The sequence below is a fragment of the Ahaetulla prasina genome, chromosome 15 (genome assembly GCF_028640845.1).
Source record: "Ahaetulla prasina isolate Xishuangbanna chromosome 15, ASM2864084v1, whole genome shotgun sequence".
NCBI classification, from domain to species: domain Eukaryota; kingdom Metazoa; phylum Chordata; class Lepidosauria; order Squamata; family Colubridae; genus Ahaetulla; species Ahaetulla prasina.
The window spans coordinates 12041844-12055752 of NC_080553.1; the positions used below are offsets into that span (position 1 = coordinate 12041844).

At 45.3% G+C, this 13909-nt stretch overlaps 1 protein-coding gene across 3 annotated transcripts in view; it reads left to right on the forward strand.

Annotated features, from left to right (window-relative positions):
• NOS1 (nitric oxide synthase 1) overlaps nucleotides 1-13909 on the forward strand; it is a 151520-nt gene that overhangs the window by 130408 nt on the left and 7203 nt on the right. For all 3 annotated transcript variants that reach the window (XM_058158245.1, XM_058158246.1, XM_058158247.1), the window contains 6 exons: nucleotides 1337-1475; nucleotides 4037-4115; nucleotides 5658-5851; nucleotides 7810-7979; nucleotides 10572-10782; nucleotides 11668-11755. In XM_058158245.1, the coding sequence (XP_058014228.1) occupies nucleotides 1337-1475; nucleotides 4037-4115; nucleotides 5658-5851; nucleotides 7810-7979; nucleotides 10572-10782; nucleotides 11668-11755 (881 nt within the window). The remainder of the gene's footprint in view (nucleotides 1-1336; nucleotides 1476-4036; nucleotides 4116-5657; nucleotides 5852-7809; nucleotides 7980-10571; nucleotides 10783-11667; nucleotides 11756-13909) is intronic.

Here is a 13909-nt window from a genome sequence, read left to right on the forward strand (position 1 = left end):
ATTTTCACCCCCTGCCCTATAAAACCCTAACCTCCTGCTCTCTACAGGAACCCAAATGAAAGCATTCTCTACGGTTGAGACCCTAACCTTTGCTTGAAGGTTGCTGCTGTGGCCCGCCAGCAGAGCTGGCAGTAGAGTCGGACAGTGAGGAAGTTAGGGAGGAACATGGGCCAGTCCTGGGGGCTGGGGAAAGCTTGGACGAGGGCTCAGAGTCAGAGGCAAAGAGGGAACTAGACAGCAGCGAGGCAGAGGAACAGCTGGAGCCTGTTCCCAGTGTGCACATGCGCAGAGCTGCCAGAAGACAAGAACAACTAAGAAAGCAGGGTCGACTTAGGAGTAAAGCCACACCTTGGAGGTGATTGGCCCCTTCCATAGGAAACAAAAGAGGAGAGAACGGGGAGTGGGCTTTTGCAGGAAACAATTAGGTCGGTCGGTCGTTTCAAGAGTGGGAAGATCTGTCCGTGACTCTGTGAAAGAGCTACAGGTAGTTTCCAAAGTATGACTGGTTGCTTAGTGATGTTCCAGATGTCAACTCCCAAAGCATTTCTAGTCTGATGTTGAGTTGTCATAGGCAGAAAGGGGGGAGATCTGTTGGAGCAGTTCAGCAGCCACGTTAACAAGCACATTCCACGCATACCTTCCTCCAAGGTTGGATCTCAGATTATCAGAGCCAGCTTGTGAGGCGTGGTTTCTACAGCCCGAGAAAGTGCCTCGTTGGAGAATGTGATTTATGACACAGCCTGAGAGGAGGGGGGAAACAGGGTCATAGCTGAACTGTAAATTACATGCGGCAGAGTTTGACTACTTGGGAAGCTGACAACATGTTGCTCCTAATAAATAACTGGATTTCTTGAGGCTCATGAGTTAATTAGGGCATTTGTCTGAGCCCTGACACCAGATTTATGATGGATTTCCTCAGGGTTACTTACAACCCACTTGTAAGTTACTTACAACTCATGGTCACCTGACTATGACTGATGATGTATTTGCCCAAAACTGGTGTATACGTCCAGTTTTTGGCAAAAATACCCACAGCAAACAATGGGCTTGCTGAACAATTGCAATGTTCACCTTACAACCATAGTGATTACCACAAAATGGTCATAAAATTGGATTGGGTCTCGTGATGATCCTCTTTACAATCATCACAACTAATGGTCAGGTTCCATTACAGTCGTTGGTTGAGCACTACCTTAGTCTTCAACTCTGCTTGCGCTATGTAGGTACCTCCTTACATCTCACTTCTCCACCTGTTTGAGAGGGGAGGGATATCCTGGTAAGATACTCCCCCCACCCTTTCCGGCCCTTTTCCTTGAGTGCTTGGTGTGTCCTACAGGCAGCATGTGATGTGTTCTGTGTGGGAGACGACGTCAACATCGAAAAAGCCAACAACTCTCTCATCAGCAACGACCGCAGCTGGAAGAGAAGCAAGTTCCGGCTGACCTATGTGGCGGAGGCTCCAGAGCTCACCCAAGGTAATTATGGGCTTCCTAAACATGCTGTCTTCCAGATGGAGGTTCTCAATCATCCAGGTCATGGTTGCTTTTTTTTTTTTAATAAAAAAGTTTTATTTCCATTTTCCAACAACCTGTTCAATGTACAGTCTCTTATTCAACATTAGTCATCAACTTTCATTTGTTACTTATTCGGACCTGCCCAGCTACGCTTCCTTCCTTAACACAACCTTCTTCTACTTTCCTCATCCTTCCTCTCCTTCGCTTTTCTACTTCCTCTCCTCCTTCCCCACTCTTCTCTTCTTCACCCTTTCTAACCTTCTCTCTTTCCCCTTTCTTCTTCCTCTCCTTTCCCCCTCTTCTACCTCTCTCTTTCCTACCTACTTTCTTCCTTCACTCTCTCTACTCCTCTCTCCCTTTCCAATCCCTTCTGAAATGGCAGCTGAGCAGCCCCGATTTCATTTTAAATTATTTCTATTTTTTTAATTTACATATCTTCAATCATTCCTGTACATTGAGGGGGGAGATGATTCTTTTTTTTTTCAAGAGGGAACTGGACTTTCTGGTTCTTCCTTGAAGACGTTTTGCTTCCCGTCCAAGAAGCTTCTTCAGATGGTGGTGGGGATGGAAGGATTTATATTCCTTGCAGACAGCTGGTCAATGACCATCATCCACCATCCGTTCAGAGCTGAAGAAGCTTCTTGGATGAGAAATGAAACGTCTTCAAAGAAAAAAAAAACCAGGAAGTCCAGTTGCCTCTTGAAAAAGTGCCTTTGTCTCCCAGATGCCATCCCTCTGAGTCAGTTGTGGCATGTGAGGGTCTTTTCTTCACTTTTCACTTATCATTATCTACAGTGGACCTGCAAGCTTCTCACAATTCTGTTGAGTCCCGTTGGAGCAGAGGTGGTGTTCAGCCGGTTCAGACCAGTTCTAGCGAACCGGTAGCGGAAATTTTGAGTAGTTCAGAGAACCAGAAAGTACCACCTCTGGTTGCCCCCCTCGCCGGCCCCACCCTTTCCAGGAGTCCCCCACGCATCCCGTTTTGGCTCCCAGGGGGCTTCAGGAAGGCCTAGCCTGTAAGGCTGGGGCACCCAATCAATCAATTCATTCCCTCCCAGCTGATCAGCGAGTTTGGTTTATTGCTGCCTCCCAGCTGATCAGCTGGGTCTTCTTTTGTTGCCCTGCACAGGAAAATGGAGCGGGAAAGCAGGTTAGTGGAGTGGAGAGGGAATGGGGATTTTGCAGCATCCTTCCCTCAGGAGTGGGGTGGGAATGGGGATTTTGCAATATCCTTCCCCCCCAGGAATGGGGTGGGAATGGGGATTTTGCAATATCCTTCCCCCAGGAGTGGGGAGGGAATGGGGATTTTGCAGTATCCTTCCCCTGCCATGCCCACCAAGAACCGGTAGGCGTGGCAGGGGAAGGACCACTCCACTGAGTTGGAGGATATTGTGAGGAAACCTCTTCATGTTGTTCGGAGGTTAAGTACTGTGGACTATCAAGGATGGGAGGCGTGATAGAAGGGTGTGAAACAGAAAACAACAACCTTTAGCAACAACCCCAAGCATCAACTCAACCTCCAAGCCAAGAAATCTTTTTTGAAAGACATTTCTGCAGAAAAGATCTAAAAAACAGAAGCATTCTCCTTTCCCCAAGAAAGGCGACTGGGGAAAGATTTCGGGCAGCGCTGGCTCTTCAGCTTTGAAACGGAGATGAGCAGCGCCTCCTAGAGTTGGGAACGACTAGCACCTATGTGCAAGGGGAACCTTAAACCTTTTACCTTTTATTTACTCTTGCGGTGGATTCACCTTTCTTTCCAAAAGGTGCTTTGGAGGCACGAAAAAAGGCAGCAATCCCTTTCAAAGGTGGGGAAGCTTTGAGGGGGGGGGAAACAAAGATTAAGAAGTTAGGAACAAGTGCTCCGTGCCTTGTGTTCTGAAGCACCTTTCTCGGAAGCCTGAGTTGAGGCAGGTTTTGATGATGGCCAGGTAGGAGAGCATCGGATGCAAGCAACATCTGGCCATTTGCTGATCTCTTCCTTCTATCAGACCTGGGGCTGAGGTGGGCTTCAAAAATTTTAGCAAAAGGTTCTCCGTCTGGTTGCTGAGTGGGCGTGGCCATGGTGGACGTGGCCTAGTCGGCCTCCTGCACCATGGGGCGGGGGGATATTTTTGCCCTCCCTGGGCTCCAGAGGCTTTTCTCGAGCCTCCGGGAGGGCAAAAACGGCCTCCCCAGGCTCTGGAGGCCCTCCAGAGGCTGGAAACGGGCCCGTTTCCAGCCTTCCTGAACTTCCGATGGGCCCGTTTTTCACCCTCCCCGAGCCTCTGCACGCGCCCTGCACTCACCTGCATCCAAAATGGGCCGCATGGGGACTCCTGGGAGGGGTGAGGTGATGTGGGCGGGGCCAGCCAGGAGTGGGATTTGTGGGGGTTCACCAAACTGCACAGAATCTTAGCTAGAGGTTCTCCCAAACCCCTGCGAACCCCCAGCAGCCCAATCCTGAACTGAAGTATCTTCACCTTTGGAAGGCTTTGGGGATTCCCGTGTGCTCTCGTTGCTTATGATTTCTCTTTCCTTCCCAGGTTTATACCGCATCCACAAAAAACGAGTTTATGCCGCTCGGCTGCTGGCCCGTCAGAATCTCCAAAGCCTCAAATCCAGGTAGGCATGGTAGAAAATGATTTACTTTACAAGGAAAAGGACATGTTGTGACCCAGGCCGTCATTAGACGTCAGCCTGGTTCAAGCAGAAGATTGACTGTTACAGACCAGAGATAGAGTAGGCCAAATATTTAAAAAAAAAACTATGTTCAATAAAGGAGAACCTGATAATTCCTTAAACTCTGTTGTAGGCGGTGTGTGAACACAGAAATGTTTGTGCGTGTGGCGGAATGCAGTCTGAATTCCCAAGAGGGAGGGGCTGCATTCCAGAAAACCATGAGACAGCAAAAAATTAGATCGTTTGGTTGGGAGGAAGAGAGTTAAGAAGGCTTCTCCTTAGCACTTCTCAGAGTGTATCTTCAATAATGCAAGTAGTTGCTTTAATTTCTCAAGATTTCTCTCCATAGGTGAGGAACCATAAAGAGAACTGTTTTGAAGTGCTAATTTGAGGTACTAATACCACTCTATAAAGCCTTAGTAAGACCACACCTAGAATCCTGCATCCAGTTTTGGTCACCACACTATAAAAAAGATGTTGAGACTCTAGAAAGAGTGCAGAAAAGAGCAACCAGGATGGTTAGGAGAATGGAGGATGAAACGATGAACGGTTGCAGGAACTGGGCCTGGCTAGTCTAGTGAAGAGAAGGACTAGGGGAGACAGGATAGCAGTCTTCCAGTATTTGAGGGGCTGCCACAGAGAGGAGGGGGTCAAGCTATTTTCCAAAGCATCTGAAGGCCAGGCAAGGAATAATGGATGGAAACTGAACAAGGAGAGATTCAACCTGGAAATAAGGAGACATTTTCCGACAGTGAGAAAAATGGAACAGAAGTTGCCTTCAGAAGTTGTGGGAACTTCATCACTGAAGGCTTTCAAGAAGAGACTGGACTGCCATCTGTCAGAAAACGGTGTAGGGTCTCCTGCTTGGATTGGACTAGATGACCTACAAGGTCTCTTCCAACTCTGTTAATCTAATCTAATCTCACTGAAGTGATTCAGTGGACTAGATGACCCACAAGGTCCCTTCCAACTCTCTGTGTTTTTATACAATATAATATATAATATAACAACAGAGTTGGAAGGGACCTTGGAGGCCTTCTAGTCCAACCCCCTGCCCAGGCAGGAAACCCTACACCATCTCAGCCAGATGGTTATCCAACATTTTCTTAAAAATTCCCAGTGTTGGAGCATTCACAACTTCTGCAGGCAAGTCGTTCCACTTATTAATTGTTCTAACTGTCAGGAAATTTCTCCTTAGTTCTAAGTTGCTTCTTTCCTTGATCAGTTTCCACCCATTGCTTCTTGTTCTACCCTCAGGTGCTTTGGAGAATAGTTTGACTCCCTCTTCTTTGTGGCAGCCTCTGAGATATTGGAACACTGCTATCATGTCTCCCCTAGTCCTTCTTTTTGTTAAACTAGGCATACCCAGTTCCTGCAGCCATTCTTCATATGTTTTAGCCTCCAGTCCCCTAATCATCTTTGTTGCTCTTCTCTGCACTCTTTCTAGAGTCTTTTTTCAGTGTGTCTTTCTTCCCTTCTTTTTAGCCGTTCCACCATTTTCTTGCGGCTTCACACGAATGGGCAGCAGGGGTTGCGTTACCTGCCAGGAGACCACCTTGGAGTATTTCCAGGAAACCATGAAGATTTGGTCAACACCTTGATTGAGAGACTGGAGGACGCCCCGCCCACCAACCAGCTAGTAAAAGTAGAACTTCTGGAAGAAAGAACTACGGCTTTAGGTGGGAAGGCCCTTGTGTCATTCTTTTTGTCTTTGTTTAACAAGTAAAATAAAAAAAAGAACACAATTAAAGAATGCTTTTTTAAAAGAAGAATAAAAGCAGGCCAAAAAATAAATAACAATCCATCTGGAAGATTTGCCTCAGGTTTTGCTAACGTTGCGATTAATTCATGTTACATTTTGTAACATCTACCGTTCCAAAATGAGAAATTTAAGGATGATATTAATAATACTGCCCAATTAATATCAGAATGAGGGGGTTCGTCATGGTAGTTGCTTATTTCACACGCAGTCCAATAAAAATGATCAGTTATGCCTCGTTATTTTAATTTTTAAAAAACATACTTAACTTTAAAGGATATCAGTCCTGCACTGAGGAAAATGATTTGTTTCCCCATTAATTTTCTCTTTATAAATCTTCTTTGATGTGGATTTGTTTGTTACGGAATCCATATTTTTTTTCGTACTTTTCCTGCCACTTTAAGTGGAAACATAGACAGTTTCTTATTACTTACGGCTCAAATATTTTTCATTTACTTTCGTGATATTTCCAAACTTTCTTCATATAAGATCCGCTAGACAGGAGACGCATAGCAATATCATCAACCAACATTTTTTGTAGATAATATCCTCTTGTACCTTGAAATTGAAACCTTAGAATTAATCATCCTGAGTCATAGATCTGACAAGGAACTGTGCTCCCAACTAATTCAACCCTTAATATCGTAGATAGACTCATCTGGCCGTTCAAGCCAATGGTAATTTGGATTTTCCCCCACCCCTAAAAGTTCAGCACCCTGAAATCACCTATATAACAGCTAAAATCAACACCCGAGTCATAAATGTTTCATTATATTGAGACACCCAAATGACCAAAGCAGTCCTTTAACTTCTATCATTTGGTCTTAGATTGTCATAACAGGTTAATTTGCTCGTTTGTTTGATAGCAATAGCACTTAGACTTATATACTGCTTCACAGGGCTTTTCACAGCCTTCTCTAAGTGGTTTACAGAGTCAGCCTCTTGCCCCCCAACAATCTGGGTCCTCATTTTACCCATCTTGGAAGGATGGAAAGCTGAGTCAACATTGAGTTGGTGAGAATCGAACTGCTGGAAGATGGCAGAGTTAGCTTGCAATATTGCTTTCTAACTATTGTGCACCATGGAAGGATGGAAGGAAGGATGGATGGATGGAAGAAAGAAAGGAAGGAAGGAAGGAAGGAAGGAAGGAAGGAAGGAAGGAAGGAAGGAAGGAAGGAAGGAAGGAAGGAAGAGATAGAAAGGATGGAAGGCTGAGTCAACCTTGAATTGGTGAGAATTGAACTGCTGGCAGATGGCAGAGTTAGCCTGCAATATTGCTTTCTAACTACTGTGAACCAAGGAAGGAAGGAAGGGCGGACAATAGCACTTAGATGTATATACCGCTTCACAGTACTTTAAACTCTCTAAGCGGTTTACAGAGTCAGCCTCTTGCCCCCCAACAATCTGGGTCCTCATTTTACCCACCTCGGAAGGACGGAAGGCTGAGTCAACCTTGATCCTGGTGAGATTCGAACTGCCAAATTGCAGGCAGCCAGCAGAAGTAGTCTGAGGTACTGTACCCTAACCACTGCGCCACCGTGGCTCATGCACAAGAGACGTGCATGTACTCTAGAGGCTATTCTAAAAGGCAGACAACTACTTACCTCACTTTCAATAGGAGACCCCTCTTCCTTTCACTCTCTCTACAGCAGTGGTCTCCAACTGAACAGGGCAGAATTGGTCCAATAGCAACGAATATCTGTAGCTCAGAGTTGAACTAATAGGATCGTGGTGGTTTCTGCACTTGGTTGCCCTCCCACAAATGTTATTTTACCGAGCTAGGGGAACATCATCCGTGCCTACAGTGCTCTTAAATCATGTGAGGTCTTCAAAGCAGGGACCTAACATGAACTTGTGACACGGGCTTTGAATCTTCAGGTACCATCAGCAACTGGACCGACGAGGACCGCATCCCTCCTTGCACCATATTCCAGGCGTTCAAATATTACCTGGACATCACCACCCCTCCCACACCCATCCTCCTGCAGCAATTTGCCTTACTGGCCACCGACGAGAAGGAGAAGAAGCGCCTACAGGTTCTTAGCATGGTAAGAAGGTGGTGAAGATGATGGAAGACCTTGATTAGCTCATCTTCCATGATGTCCAGACCATCTGGGTGTTCATTTAGCACAAGGGGTATATCCAACCTTGGCCACTAAGATTTGTGGACATCAACTCCCAGAATTCCCCAGCCAGCATCCTAAGAGTTGACGTCCACAAGTCTTTGCAGTGGTCAAGTTTAGCCATTCCTGATTAAGTGTGTCTACACCCATGTCTACACCCACATGGACTATGTTCAGACGTGTGGGCTTCAAGGCCGGCTGGAGAATTCTGGGAGCCGACGTGTCCACGCACGTCTGTAAGTGGCCAAGGTTGAGAAGCTCTGTTCTAGAACTCTGTTCTTGATCTAACACCCTGTTGAAAAGTGGAACCGCGACGGTGAAGTTGAAGAAAGTTACATAATTTTAATGGTCTAGTTTTGGGTTTTTTGCTTCTTTCATTAAATGAGACCCTTTTCTTTTTACGGATATCATTTAGATATCTTTCTGTGTTTTGCTTAATTTTGCCTGGTTCTTCTTTGTTTTATTTGTTGGTTTTGTTCACTGGGGGAAGATGATCTTCTGCCTCTCTGTTTGTTTATTTTGTTTTCGGTAGTTTTGTATGGAAATACAGGTAGTCCTCGAGTTACGACCACAATTGACCCCAAAAATTTGTGTCGCTAAGGGAAACCTTTGTTCAGTGAGTTTTTGCCCCATTTCTTGCCACCGTTGTTAAGTGAATAATTATATTTGTTAACAACACCGTTGGTAAGTGAATCGTTGCGTTTGGTAAGTTAGTGACATGGTTGTTAAACGAATCTGGCTTCCCCATTGACTTTGCTTGTCAGAAGGTCACAAAAGGAGGATCACATGACCTTGGGACACAGCAACGGCCGTAAGTATGAGTCAGTTGCCAAAGATCTGAATTTTGATCATGTGACCGTGGGAGATGCTACAAGGTCATCCGTGTGAAAGACGGTCATAAGTCACTTTTTTCCGCGTCGTTGTAGCTTTGAACGGTCACTAAATGAACTGTTGCAAATTGAGGACTACCTCTGCTGATTTCTGTTCACCTATTTTCTGTAGAATAACTTTTCTTTTAATAATATGCTGACTCTGTAAACCGTTTAGAGAGGGTGGTAATGCACTGCAAAATGGTTAAGAGTGCAGTACTGCAGGCTACTTCTGTTGACTGCCGGTTGGCAGTTCGACTCTCACCAGGCTCAAGGCTGACTCAGCCTTCCGTCCTTCCGAGGTTGAGTCAACCTTGAGCAAGTTTAGAATCGAACTGCTGGCAGTGGGCAGAGTTTGCCTGCAATACTGCATTTTAACCATTGCTCACCATGGGAGGGAGGGAGGAAGGGAGGAAGGAAGGAAGGAAGGAAGAGCAATAGCAGTAGCACAGACTTATATACTGCTTTACAGTGCATGACCACCCTCTCTAAGCAGTTTACAGAGTGAGCCTCTTGCCCCCAACAATCTGGGTCCCCATTTTACCCACCTCGGAAGGACGGAAGGCTGAGTCAGCCTTGAGCCTGGTGAGAGTCGAACTGCCAATCGGCAGTCAACAGAAGTAGCCTGCAGTACTGCACTCTTAACCATTGGGCCACCGTAGCTCATATAAATTGTGGTTTCACTTCCATCAAACTCAGAGCTAACCAAACACCCAGTGTTGCGCCTATTTGGTCGTTAAGAATTTGGTGCACACCCAGAAACAGATTATAGGGTATATTGCACAGGGCTGCTGGAAAGCGTCTGGCGTGGCGTCCAAAATGATACAGATGGGGCAGATGTGCGAGTTCTTTTTCTCGCCGCCCAAGGGTGTAGCAGGGACATAATTTTCCTCGTTGACCTGCCCAAGTTGAGTTTGGAAGTTCCCATTTCATATCTCAAATGCCAGTCCGTATTGGGGGAACGGAGCCAAGATGGAGGGCGGGGGCTAATCCCCCCATCTTTAAAAGAGGATTAGACAGATTCTTGGAGGATAAAAGCAGGATAAAGTGTTTTGCTTTCAGACGGAGCCCACCGGAGTTGTGCTTTGCATCTTGTCTGCATCAGGACATGTCTCTTGCTGATCCCTTCGGGAAGATCTTGTTCAGACTGGATAATCTGTCAGTCTGATCCATGTAGCTTGACTGTAAGGATTCTACTCAGCAAAGGAAGCTCCAGTTTTTGTTTTGTTTTGTTTTTTGCCTGGAGTTAAACTCCCTGCGATGAATGTGGGACGCGCGGTGGCTAAGACGCTGAGCTTGTCGATCGAAAGGTCGGCAGTTCAGCGGTTCGAGTCCCAAGCACTGCGTAACAGGGCGAGCTCCCTTTACTTGTCCCAGCTTCTGCCAACCTAGCAGTTCGAAAGCATGTTAAAAAAAATGCAAGTAGAAAAATAGGAACCATCTTTGGTGGGAAGGGAACGGCGTTCCGTGCGCCTTTGGCGTTGAGTCATGCTGGCCACATGACTACGGAGACGTCTTCGGACAGCGCTGGCTCTTCGGCTTTGAAACAGAGATGAGCATCGCCCCCTAGAGTCGGGAACGACTAGCACGTATGTGCTTTACCTTTTTCTTTGCCAAACTCCGTGCCTTCTTTCTTTCTTTCATATAGGGTCTTCAGGATTATGAGGAATGGAAGTGGTCGAAGAACCCCACCATGGTAGAAGTGCTGCAAGAATTCCCATCTGTGCAGATGCCTTCTACTCTCCTGCTAACCCAGCTCCCTTTGCTTCAACCCCGTTACTATTCCATTAGTTCCTCTCCAGATATGTACCAGGATGAAGTCCACCTCACAGTAGCTGTGGTGTCCTATCGCACCAGAGGTAAACCATTCTATCTGAAGCCCCGGAAAGCAGGATCGGACCAGTGGTGAAATCAATTTTTTTTTTACTACCGGTTCTGTGGGCATGGGTTGGTGGGCATGGTGTGGCTTGGTGGGCATGGCAGGGGAAGGATACTGCAAAATCTCCATTCCCACTCCACTCCAGGGGAAGGATACTGCAAAATCCCCATTCCCACCCCACTCCAGGGGAAGGATACTACAAAATCCCCATTCCCATCCCACTCCAGGGGAAGGGTACTGCAAAATCCCCATTCCCATCCCACTTCAGGGGAAGGATACTGCAAAATCCCCATTCCCATCCCACTCCAGAGGAAGGATACTGCAAAATCCCCAGAATTTGTCTTTGGTGCATACGCTCTCAGTGTACATAAAAGAAAATATACATTCATCAAGAATTCTAAGGTACGACACTTGATGATAGTCACAGGGTACAAATAAGCAATCAGGAAACAATCAATATCAATATAAATCATAAGGATACAAGCAACGAAGTCATACAGTCATGAGTGGGAGGAGACGGGTGATGGGAACGATGAGAAGATTAATAGTAGTGCAGACTTAGTAACTAGTTTGACAGTGTTGAGTTGTTGAATTATTTGTTTAGCAGAGTGGTGGCGTTCTGGAAAAAACTGTCCTTGTGTCTAATTATTCTGGTGTGCAGTCCTCTATAGCGTCGTTTTGAGGGTAGGAGTTGAAACAGTTTATGTCCAGGATGTGATGAGTCTGTAAATATTTTTACAGCCCTGAAATCCAAGATGGCGCAGCCAAAGGCTGCCTCGGTGAAATGGTCTCTAATATATATATTGTATGCATGTTTTGGGAATCTCACCAAATATTATCCAACACCTTTTGCATCTTTTCCTAGACGGGCAAGGTCCAATACATCATGGAGTATGTTCTTCCTGGTTCAATCAGATACAGGAGGATGAAGTGGTGCCATGCTTCGTTAGAGGGTAAGATGAGATGAAGTGAAGATTCAAAAACGAAACGAGACCATTTGGGTTCCAGTCCATCCTTTGTGTCTTCTTCTTGTTCTCCGATATTGATCATTTCTTAATAGCATCATTTCATTTATTGTAATGTTTCTCTTGCGCTTCTTACTTCATTATTAACACATTTATCAATCTTCTCTCTCCTCTTTCTTCTTCCCATGTTTCATTACAACATTGGCCCATATATATATATTTGTTTTCTGAGGTTTTTGCGGGTGTTTGCATGTAAGTCTTTGGTTATTCGGGTTTTCTCCCACGTAAAATTGGAAGTGTTTTGGCAATTTTTCAATGAAGTGTCATTCGTCATCTTCAGGCTTCAGCTTCGTGCTTCTGGGAGCAAGAAGCACAAAGCTGAAGCCTGAAGATGACGAATGAGACTTCGTCGAAACGTCGCCAAGACACTTCCAATTTTACGCAGGAGAAAACCCGAATAACCAAAGACCTATATATATATATATATATATATCTTCTCTAGCCAATGATAAAATTGTCCCCATATCTTAAAATATTCAGATTCCTCTCTCTCTTTGATTATTAAAGTCAATCTATTCATTTCTGCACAATCCAATATTTTCTTAATTACTTCCCCCTCTGCAGGGATTTTCTCTGCTTTCCATCTTTGCGCATATACTATCCTTGATGCAGTTATTATGTGTATAATCAAATGTATGTTTTCTTTACTAAATTTCTCTGATAGGATACACAATAGGAACAGTTCAAGTTTTAAGTCTATATGTTGTTGTATCATTTCTTCTAACCACGTTTTAAATTTAATCCAATAATTTTTTGCTTCTGGACATGTCCACCACATATGATAATACGATCCTGTTTTTTAATCTTGTTGAAGTTTCCAGACACAAGCTTTTTGTTTTTATTTGAATTTATATCCTGCCCTTCTCCGAAGACTCAGGGCGGCTTACACTGTGTTAAGCAATAGTCTTCATCCATTTGTATATTATATACAAAATCAACTTTTAACGCCCCCAACAATCTGGGTCCTCATTTTACCTACCTTATAAAGGATGGAAAGCTGAGTCAATCTTGGGCCTGGTGGGACTTGAACCTGCAGTAATTGCAAGCAGCTGTGTTAATAACAGACAGACTTAGTCCGTTGAGCCACCAGAGGCCCTTAGTTCCAGTTTATTCTAGGTTGACCACAATGCTAAGAGTCAATTCACTTGTTATTTAACCTTTGGCTGAAGACTCCGAAATGTGTTTTGTTCACAACAGAACTGCATTACAGGTGGTCCTTGACTTAACAAGCATTCATCTAATGATGGTTCAAAGTTACAACGGCCTCGGGGGGGGGGAAGTGATTTTATGTTTTTAAGTTATAACGGGACAGTCTGGTTGTTACAAAACTTCGACCGTAGAATCAATTCCCTAGGAATGGTGGAAGCATTCTTTCTCCAGGTATATTCCTGCAATAGTTGGATGGCTATTAGACTAGACTAGACTAGACTAGACTAGACTAGACTAGACTAGACTAGACTAGACTAGACTAGACTAGACTAGACTTGACTTGACTTGACTTGACTTGACTTGACTTGACTTGAATTGAATTGAATTGAATTGAATTGAATTGAATTGAATTGAATTGAATTTTTTATTGGCCAAGTGTGATTGGACACTGATAGTTCGGAAGAATGTCCTGGCATGCCTCCAGGCCCCAGCCCTGGCACCATGCCCGGACAGGCCAAGCAAGACGAAGGGCCTGACATGCCTTCAGCCCCCAGTCCTGGCACCATGCCCAGGCAAACAGAGCAACTAAACCCCTCCCCCACAGCATGTGAGCCTGAAGAATGTGAAGCCAGTCATGAGCTAAGATTACCAACAGCTGGAGGCTGGAGAGATCCTCGCTTCCGGAGAGTAGAGAGGCGACGTCAGCAAAAGGAAGGGAGGGGCAGGCCTGGATAAGTACTGAGTCATGGAGCCACACCCCATGGCCTACATAAAGGATCTGCTTTCTGGCATTCTCTGAGTCAGGCAAAGTCTAACTTGGATTGCTGAAATCACTTCCTGGTCTCCTGCCTGCCTTGAGAACTCTGATAGGACTTTGGCAGAGCTTCAGAGGCACGCTTGATACGGACTTCCCTGACCCGGCCGTCAGCGGAG